General features: G+C 39.6%; 1 protein-coding gene across 1 annotated transcript; it reads right to left on the bottom strand.

The window, feature by feature from the left end:
• Positions 1 to 5,161: 5,161 nt before the first annotated feature.
• Positions 5,162 to 9,201, bottom strand: LOC122690147 (zinc finger protein 2 homolog). Its single transcript, XM_043897159.1, has one exon. It carries the CDS (start codon positions 8,664 to 8,666, stop codon positions 8,049 to 8,051), a length of 618 nt encoding a protein of 205 aa, XP_043753094.1. The 5' UTR covers positions 8,667 to 9,201; the 3' UTR covers positions 5,162 to 8,048.
• Between the last annotated feature and the right edge of the window lie 1,467 nt (positions 9,202 to 10,668).

Here is a 10,668-nt window from a genome sequence, read left to right as displayed (position 1 = left end):
AGAAATGGCAACCCATTTTGTGTCCATTGGGTCACAAGAGAGTTGGACACGATTGTCCCGGCGTGAGCATCCTTCTTTGATTAGCAACTGTTCTGCCCTTTGGAACTCACAGAAGGTCATGGAGACTGCAGTCCTGCCTATAAGAAATGGGAACCAAAAAGGCCTCTGTGCCTGGGAGACCCACAGGGCCCTGCTCTGCAGCCTCAATACTAGGAAAAAATATTTTCCATCTTGCCATTTCTCTGGTGATCACAAGAAAAAAAGTTTTTGCACAGCACCCTGGATATTATGTGTATTATTAGACAGTAATGAAATATCATACTGATGTAACTAAATTATCCCCTCATCCCTTTTACCAGCTGTGCTCTGGTGAAGAAATAGCTGGTGAGAATAAGCCTTTCCTCATTAATAAAGTGAAAAAGAAGTCGGTAGTTTTCTGTGCCCTGAGAAAGAAAGCTGCATGTGAATTGTCCACGTTCCCCATGCAGACAGTACACACAGATGTGGACAGATGTGGTGTTACCTTAAAACGTTTTGGCCCAGACACTTGAGGGGAAGTCTTCACGAAATTCCAAGAGTAGATGTACTGAGGATTTAGCACATATGAAGAAGTAACACAAACTGAACTGAATTATCCAAGAAATACTCACCGTTGTTGGGAAAACAAAATTAAACACGAAAGTGAATGGGCCTGGAAATTATCATACTGAGAGGGTAACATGCAGGAAGGTCAGAGGTCTCCAAATGGAGGATATAGGCTGCAAGTGTCGACATTTTTTATCTTTCTCTAAGCGGCAGGAGGAGGAAACAAACTACAAGTGTTAGATATTTTTCCCTTCTCTATTCGAAAGTTTAATTTTGTATGGGAAGTTTCTCTTAAAATTCTGTGTTGCTATGATGACACCTGGTTCCACCTGAACTTAACTTTTCCCAAACCTTGAGCAAACCAATGCATTTTTTTCTTATGGAAATGTTTTTATTAAGCTAAGTTAATGAACTATGTATTTACCCTAGACTCTTTCTCCAAGTTGGTTTGCTTAAGAGACTCAGAACCGATAATGGCTCAACGAACCAGTATGTTTTACTCATACAATTGTTCTCCTAATCTATGTTAATGAAACTATTTATTTGCTTGGAAATCTGCCTTTCTTCAAGATTCACGTCAATTGTTTTATGGCCCAGGACAACTCACCTTGTGCCAATGTTATCTCAAAATGCATGTTGTGGGTGAGGGGCCTGGTGCCAATCTCTGAGTTTTGAGACATTTCCTTTCTCCAATTAGCAGCCTGCTAGTAGCTATATAACATTCACCTAAAGACTAGCAGGGGGGCACTCTTTCTGTCCCCTTCTGATGTTTTTGTCAGAAACTTTGTCTATCTCTTTTATACTTTAATAAAACTTTATTACACAAAAGCTCTAAGCGATCAAACCTCATCATTGGCTCGGATTGAATTCCTCTCCTCTGGACGCCAAGAATCCCAGAATCTCAAAGTTGCTGAGCCATGAAAGACTCCGGGATTCTTGGGTCCAGAGGAGAGGAATTCAATCTGGGGCCAATGATAAGGTTTTATTGCTCAGATCTTTTGTGTAATAAAGTTTTATTAAAGTATAAAAGAGATAGAAGGCAATGGCACCCCACTCCAGTACTCTTGCCTGGAAAATCCCATGGACTGAGGAGCCTGGTAGGCTGCAGTCCACGGAGTCGCTGAGAGTCTGACACGACTGAGCAACTTCACTTTCACTTTTCACTTTCATGCATTGGAGAAGAAAATGGCAACCTACTCCAGTGTTCTTGCCTGGAGAATCCCAGGGACAGGGGAGCCTGAGGGGCTGCCGTCTATGGGGTCGCACAGAGTCGGACACGACTGAAGTGACTTAGCAGCAGCATATTTGGAATCTGCAAAAAGATACCAATGAACTCATTTACAAAAGAGAAACATCCGATTGTATAGCACAGGGAGCTCTGCTCAATGTTATGTGGCAGCCTGGATGGGACAGGAGTTTGGGGGAGAATGGATACATGCATATGTGTGGCTGAGTCCCTCGATTGTCATTTATCCCGACCCCTTAAAAGATCTGAATCCTCTTGGGACCCAGCAGTACCCTACACCCATACCCACCTCACCGCCCAGTATAAATCCACCTCACCCTGCCTCGTCTTTGCTCTTTTATTAAAATTTGAAAGGAGTAGGGTAGGTTCACAATGTTGTATTAGTATCAGGCATAGAGCAAATTGAATCAGTTATGTTTAAAAAATTATTAGACAAAAAAAAATCTCCTTTAATGAGAACTGCATTCTTCTTTATAAAAAGTGTTTGTTTCATGCTTGTGATGACATAGCTTCAAATACTTGAGAAAAACTTGTATAATAATACATATAATTATTATATATATATAATCATTATAAATAGTAATTAGTTATATAATAACTATATAATAATATATAGTTGTCAATATTTCCTCAATGTACCAGTGCCAGTGAAGTTCCTCAGTCGTGTCCGACTCTTTGCAGTCCATGGACTGTAGCCTACCAGGGTCCTCCATCTATGGAATTTTCCAGGCAACAGTACTGGAGTTGGTTGCCATTTCCTTCTCCAGGGGATATTCCTGATCCAGGAATCCAACCCAGGCCTCCCGCATTGCAGGCAGACGCTTTACTGTCTGAGCTACCAGGGAAGCCCAATGTAATGGAACGTCAAATTACTGTATTTGAGGGTAATTAAGCAATTTACTTAAAAAAAATTGTAATCTATTTTTCTCCTTTCTTTGTTGTCTGGAAGCACTGTCACATGTGAACAACAAAGCAGAGTGTAAAATATAATGTTTTCAGAAGACATTAGAATTTATTTTCACCAAAATTATCAACTATGCACTACTTATAAATATTTCTGTGTATTAACTATAAATATTTCTGTGTATTAACTGAAGTCCTAAAGGAATTGTCTGTCTTCACAGTTATAGGGTGCCTACTGTGTCCTGTCATTCTTATGTATGTGCATTTTCATGTTCTAAAAGGCTCAAAACAACCCACTGACGTGGATTTGTGAGAGTAAGGCTGGGAAGAAATGTAAACTAAACATTAAATCTTGGTCACAACATGAGGACAGAAAAAATTACGCTCAGGAAAAACTATTGAAAAAACAAATAGGGTGGTGTGATTTGAAACAATAGCACAGGAACATATATTGCCATATGTAAAACAGATAGCCAGTGGAAGCAGGCTATGTATGAAGCAGGGCACCCAGAGCCAGTGCTCTGTGAAGACCTGGACAGATAGGGTGGGCAGGGAGGTGGGTTCAGAAAGGAGGGGACATATGTATGCCTATGGCCAATTCGTGTTGATGCAGAGCAAAAACCATCACAATATTGTTTTTTAAAAAAATCTGTTTTTAAATACATCTAAGAATGATGGGAGGGATTGGGGGCAGGAGGAGGAGGGGACGACAGAGGATGAGATGGCTGGATGGCATCGCTGACCTGATGGACATGAGTTTGAGTAAACTCTGGGAGTTGGTGATGGACAGGGAGGCCTGGCGTGCTGCAATTCATGGGGTCGCAGAGTCGGACAGGACTGAGCAACTGAACTGAACTCAACTGAAGAATGAACAGTGGAGCATTTTACTTAAATCTATAATGTGACATCAAGAGTTTAATATCCTCTGGACTTCTATTTATTACCTAATAAATATTTCCAAACATTAGTGTTCCTAATGTTCTTAGGCTAGTGTAAAAATGTCACAGGTAATAGACAGTAAATAGCAATTTATCTGTCTAGTAAAATAGATTAATAGTAATTTATACCATCTTCAACACCATATAGAACAATGGAAAATATGTGTACAGCAGGAAAAGGAATGTAATAAACTCAAAGCATGAGTAAACATTCAGTGTTTTGTTAAACAGTCTCAGTGTTTTTTTGATGTTTGCCTACTGACATCTTTAGACTTTATTTGGTGCCATCTTGTTCCAGCGGGTGACTGCAAAGTAACAAGAACCAACACGCTGGGGACTGAATATATGAAATGTCTAGTTTAGCAAACAAAAAAAGTTCCCATCATATAGTGTGCTTTCTAAATTATTTCCAGGGCTTCCGTGGTGGCTCAGCAGTAAGGAATTCGCCTGCCAATGCAGTAGACAACAGACTGATAATTCCTGGTCTGGGAAATTCCCATATGCTGTGGAGTTCCTGACCCCATGAGCCACAATTATTCAGCCAACAATAAATAAGCAAAAAAAAAAAAAAAATTTTTCCCCCCAAAATGTTCCAAACTCCAAAAAACACGTCACTTTTACCCTTATTTCCAAACTTTTTTATTTCCTAATTTTTGCATGTTTATTAGTCCTATTTTTACTTCATGTAAATCAGGCACATACTTTTAGTTTTATTTGGGTACAAAAGATAACATTGGGAAATATCATATAGTGCACATATAAACGGGGGGAGGGGGTAGGTTTTACAGGGTCAGAATCTATAATTGCTCCCCTGTGGACAAAATGTGGAGAGAATAACTCAAGTGTGTATTGTTAGTATATAATCCCAAAATTGTCTATTTGATTTCATCATGCAAAGAAATTCTTAAGAGATTCTTTCAACTGTGACTGTCTTTTCTTTTTTTATAATTTTTTTCCATTTATTTTTATTAGTTGGAGGCTAATTACTTTACAATATTGTAGTGGTTTTTGCCATACATTGACAGGAATCAGCCATGGATTTACATGTGTTCCCCATCCTGAACCCCCCTCCCACCACCCTCCTCATCTCATCCCTCTGGGTCATCCCAGTGCACCAGCCCCAAGCACTTGTCTCATGCATCCAACCTGGACTGGCGATCTGTTTCACTCTTGATAATATTCATGTTTCGATGCTGTTCTCTCAGATCATCCCACCCCCGCCTTCTCCCATACAGTCCAAAAGTCTGTTCTATACATCTGTGTCTCTTTTTCTGTCTTGCATATAGGGTTATCGTTACCATCTTTCTAAAATACATATATATGCGTTAGTATACTGTATTGGTGTTTATCTTTCTGGCTGACTTCACTCTGTATAATGGCAGTCTCTGGCACATTGCTAGCTTCTGTTATGAAGTACTGAGGTGGATTAAAACTGTGTTGTTAAAAAAAAAAAAACTGTCTTGTTGGAAGAAACATGATCCATTCCGAGTTATGGAAACAATGATACAAACTTTATTAGCGCACAAGACTTATGATTCTGAATAACACAGAGGCACACTGTAAATGGCAGCAGGTAATGATGAAGCAGATACACACCCATCCTCTTTCTGGTTCTTTTGATTAACATTTTTCAAGAAAACTGCTCTCTTCAATTTCCAAGAATAAGTTTCCATTAATCATTTACATACAATAGCAATTGCTAGTTAAGGGAGAAAAGGACCACCATTTCCCTGGTACTATTTCTCCCACACAATCAGTCCCCAGTAACCTGTCAACTGCCCTCCCATGAAAAGCCCAAGCCCCTCAATGTCCAGCCTGCTCTTGGCATGGTCAGATGGTAGAGCATTCAGTCCTTTAACCACGGTGACCTGTGTACAGAAGGACGCCCTGAACATAAAGAGCATGCTGAGTCATGTCACGGTTTTACATGGTTCTCTGTCCCTCGCTGATCCTAATTCACACACCATTGAATGTGATATCTTAGTGTTCCTGTTTTACCAGGATAGATAGATATAAATGAACCACACCTAGTGAAGTCAGCCACTTCATCTTACTGATTTCTTTGCAGAGACCATCATGAAAGTCTCTAAGAAAGCTATAAGAATTTAAAACTTTCAGGAAATAAAGAACAATAATGTGACGTTCCCAAGAAAATTCAAGTGATTAAACACACACTGAAGATAATGGGCCATTACCACACATGTGATTAAGTTTCAACATACTTAATTATTCTGCTGTAATATCATAAGTTAGTGCTGGAGAACTGAAGATTTATTCCTCAAATGAATTCTCTCTTCTATGATCTGCTGTGAGAACTGTCACAAAAGATGGCCAAAGTCATTACAATTGTAAGGATTCTCTCCAATATGAATTTTCGGGGTGGGGGGAAATCTTGAAGAAATGTTTTCTTAAACACGTTTCCAAATTCGGTATAGTGTACAGTTTCTGACACACATGAATCACTTCATTACGCCCATGGTGTGAATATTTCATGGAACAGACTACACAATATACATTATCTGTCCAAGTCTGCTTTCCATATATATCCTCTCACATTCCACAGTTTTGATCTTTTGAGTTAAAGCTTCAGTGTGCACATTACTTTTGTGTGGTTTCTTGGAAAGACATATATTCTAAAGTCTAGTGTACTCTGAACCCTCCAGAAAGCCCTTGCCTGTCCATTTCCAAGACTCCTCTTCACTATGGAGTCCTGTCTAACACTTCAACTCAAGGTGAAAATTTTCCCACTCCCATTGCATTTGAGCATTGTTCCAGAATGTTCCCGAACTTGGATGTTTGGTAAAATCCTTCCCGCAAATATTACATTTGTGTGGTGTAACTCCAGGATATATATTCTTACACACCTAAAGAGTGAGCAGTAACTGTGAAAACTTCCAGAAAGCATAAACTAAAGTATAAAACTGCCAAAGTATAAAGTATGTTGTGAATCCTGAGTTTAAGGCAGTACCTAAAGGTCTTGCCATATTCTGCACACTGGTAAGGTTCTCTCTAGTACGGATCATCTGATGGCTAGTGCAATGTGAGCCCAAGTAAAGGTTTTACACACTCATGTCACTTGTAAGCTTTCTCTCCAGAATGACTTCTTTACTGAATCCTGACTTAGGATTATTGTCTAAAAGCCCTGACACACTCATTACATTGACATAATTTCTATCCAGTGTGAATATTCTCAAGAAGCCTAAGGTGTAAACACCTGACAAAAGCCTGGACATACTGATTGCATTCAGATGGTCTCTCCAGTCCATCACCTGATGTCTTTTGAGGCCTGAATGCCACCTGAAGGATTTGCCACACTCTTATATTTGTGTCTCTGCATTATGAATTCTCTGCTGATGGGAAAGACGAGACCTGTTATTGAAGCCCTGACCACACACAGTATATTTACATGATTTCCTCCAAAGATTGGAGGGACAGACTGCTCTAAATGTATGGATTCTCACCAGTATGAATTTTCTCATGTTTTGTAAATAACTGAATGCCTTCCAAAAGACTTACCACATTCACCATGTGGGTAAGATTTCCATTCAGAATTAATTACGTGATGGTTAGTTATGTCTGAACACAGAACCAAAGCTTTGCCCCACCTACCACATCCCTGCGGTTTCCTCTCTTTTGACTTTTCTGAGGGTCAAAAAGTTGATATACTTTATGACCGAAGGGTTTGTCATACAAATTCCACTTACGTGGTTTCCCTCTTGTATGAGCTGCCCAATGGTCAGCTGAGGCTGAACATGAACTAGAAGCTTTACCGTATTTCTTTCATTTGTATGGTTTCTATACAGTATGAATTCTTTGGTTAATTATAAGGCCTGAACTCTGACTAAATGCTTTGCTACACTCATTACATCTGCACTAAAATGTTTCTCATAGTTGTTGTATTTGTAACATTTTTCTCCACTATGAATTATCTGATTTCTCAGATGATCATTTCGAGCACTGCCCACATACATCACATTTCTATGCTGTCTATCCTGTATGAACTGCATGATGGTGAGGCTAGCTGTGCAGTAAAACGTTTGTCAGAATGGTTACATTTGTAAGGTTTCTCTCCAGTATGAATTCTCCAACGAACTGCAAGGTTTGCATTTAAAGGCCTTGCCACTGAGATCACATTTATATGGTTTCTCTCCAGTATGAATTCTCTGATGAAATGCAAGGCTTGCTGTTTGACTAAAGGCCTTGCCACATAGATGATTATTTATATGGTTTCTCTCCAATGTGTTTCCAATGAACTGCAGAGACCTGGAACTGAAGACTTTGCCACATAAATAACCTTTCTACACTTTTCCTCCTGTATGAACTGCCTGATGGCAATTTAAGGATGACTGTGCACTAAAATGTTTGTCCCAATTGTTTTACTTGTAAGGTTTCTCTCCAGTATGAATTCTCTGATGAAATGCAAGTTTTGAATTTTGACTAAAGGCCTGTCCACATACATCACATTTATATGGTTTCTCACCAGTATGAACTCTCCGATGAACTACAAGGCCTGAACTTCGACTAAAGGCCTTTCCACACATATCACATTTATATGGTTTCTCTCCAGTATGAACTCTCTGATGAACTACAAGCCTTGCATTTACACTAAAGGCCTTGCCACACACATCACATTTATATGGTTTCTCTCCAGTATGAACTCTCTGATGAAGTACAAGCCTTGCATTTACACTAAAGGCCTTGCCACATACATCACATTTATACAGCTTCTCTCCAGTATGAATTCTCCAATGAATTACAAGTTTTGACTTTTGAGTATAGCCACAGCCACATACTTCACATGTATATGGTTTCTCTCCAGTATGAAGGGTCTGATGAACTGTACACCTTGCTTTTTGACTAAAGGCCTTTCCACACAGATCACATTTATATGGTCTCTCTCCAGTCTGTGCTCTCTGATGAACTACAAGCTTTGAATTTAGAGTAAAGGCCTTGCCACATAGATCACATTTATATGGTTTTTCTCCAGTATGCATTCTCCAATGAATTACAAATGTTGACTTTTGAGTATAGCCATGGCCACATACATCACATATATATGGTTTCTCTCCAGTATGAAGGGTCTGATGAAGTGCATGGCTTTCTTTGCGAGTAAAGGTCTTTCCACACACATCAAATTTATATGGTTTCTCTGCAGTATGAACTCACCGATGATGTTGAAGGTATGTACACTGTTTAAAGCAGTTGCCACACACATTACATTTATATGGTTTCTCTCCAGTATGAACTCTCCAATGAATTCCAAGGTGTGATTTTCAAATATAGCCACAGCCACATACTTCACATGTATACAGTTTCTCTCCAGTACGAAGGGTCTGATGAACCGTACACCTTGCTTTTCGACTAAAGGCCTTTCCACACACGTCACATTTATATGGTTTCTCTCCAGTATGAACTCACTTCATGATGTTGAAGCTTGTTGGGGTCTTTAATGGACCGGAACCTTGCGGTACAGAGTCAACGATAAGAAAGTGAAAGAGAGAAAGAGGCTGATATCCCTTGGTTTACGCAGAGGACCAATAAAGTCCTTGACACAGGACTTGCATCGCTCACGAAGGCACCAGGCGCCCTCTCGAGGGGGTCTTAGAAGCCTGGGCAGAAAAGTGAGCACGACGGGTCTCCACACTCCAGAGAGTCAGCCAGAAAAAGAGAGAGAGAGAGAGAGAAAGAAAGAGAGAGAGAGAGAGACAAAAAAGACCTGGGGACCTAAGGTCTGATGGAGCAAAGGTGCTTTAATGATTTTTCTATGAGTATATATAGGCTGCAGTACAAGAAACTTCTTTCGGGAATGATAGAGATCAGAAAACCAAATGTACAGCAACCATTACCAAGGGAACAAGGGGTAATGTTAGTCACAAGGTCAGGAGACAATCCATATCTCAAGAAAGGGGAAGGAGATTAAGCTGTTTCTCCTAAGGAGAATGTTTACTAAAGGAGACTCATGCTTGCCTCACACAATGACCTCAGTCCCTGGGAGCAGCGTGCTGTTCCGCTTGAAGAGGGACAAAGGACTCATGAGAGACAGCACGTAGGAATCCTCCCGTCAAACATTCCCTGACAGAAGGTGTGTATGCTGTTTAAAGCAGTGGCCACAGACATCACATTTATATGGTTTCTCTCCAGTATGATTTCTCTGATGAACTACAAGGGTCAATTTATCATTAAAAGCCTTAGACCATATGTTACTTTTATATGCTTTTCTTTCTGTATGGATCCTTTGATGTCTAGTGAGTTCTGAGTCCTGAAGAAAAGTCATGTTACACTCATTATAACTGTAAGTTTTTTTCTTGTGTGCTTCCTGGTCTGGTTCCAGTTCTGAGGGATGCATAACAGCATTCTCACGTTTATGAGAATTGCCTTTACAGACACTACGAGTTCTCTGAGGTGGCAAACCTGAGGCGCTACTGTTGATATTTGCCACAACCTGACTACATTCAGAAACTGTCCCTTCAGATTCAAGAATCTGCAACTGATCTTGAAAGCCTGATCCATGCCTTTCAACAGGCTTATTTCCTGCATCGCTTCTACTACCATGACCTCTTCTATCAGTGAGATTTTTGTTATGGGATATAGAGGTCCCTCTGTCATTTCTTTCATTATCTGTCCACAGACACTCTTCTATTTCATGGCTTATGGCTCTTCCAAACACCACTATTTGAAAAATTTCTTCTTTACCACTGTTTCCTTTTGCCTGTAATTTCTTGATCATACGTATTTGAGACAAATCCACAAAACATAAAAACCATATGCATTCTATCAATTACAATTCATAAATAAATTGTTTCATGCTGAATACATGGTATTATACCAAAAGGCATATCCATACTGAACAGAATTATGCATTTTCCCCCAATGATAATCTTAAAAGTATCTGAAACACTAAACAAATAGAACTCTTTAAAAGTGAAAGAGCAATCACATGTAATCCAAATTAATTTTACGGTAGCCTAGGAGAAGGAAATGGCAAACCATTCCAGT

The sequence above is a fragment of the Cervus elaphus genome, chromosome 4 (genome assembly GCF_910594005.1).
Source record: "Cervus elaphus chromosome 4, mCerEla1.1, whole genome shotgun sequence".
Classification (NCBI taxonomy): domain Eukaryota; kingdom Metazoa; phylum Chordata; class Mammalia; order Artiodactyla; family Cervidae; genus Cervus; species Cervus elaphus.
This window is presented reverse-complemented; position numbering and strand designations above follow the sequence as displayed.

Bases quoted from the DNA above. Each gene is read 5' to 3' on its own strand.
- LOC122690147 (XM_043897159.1), bottom strand. From the start codon at position 8,666: ATGCATACTGGAGAAAAACCATATAAATGTGATCTATGTGGCAAGGCC.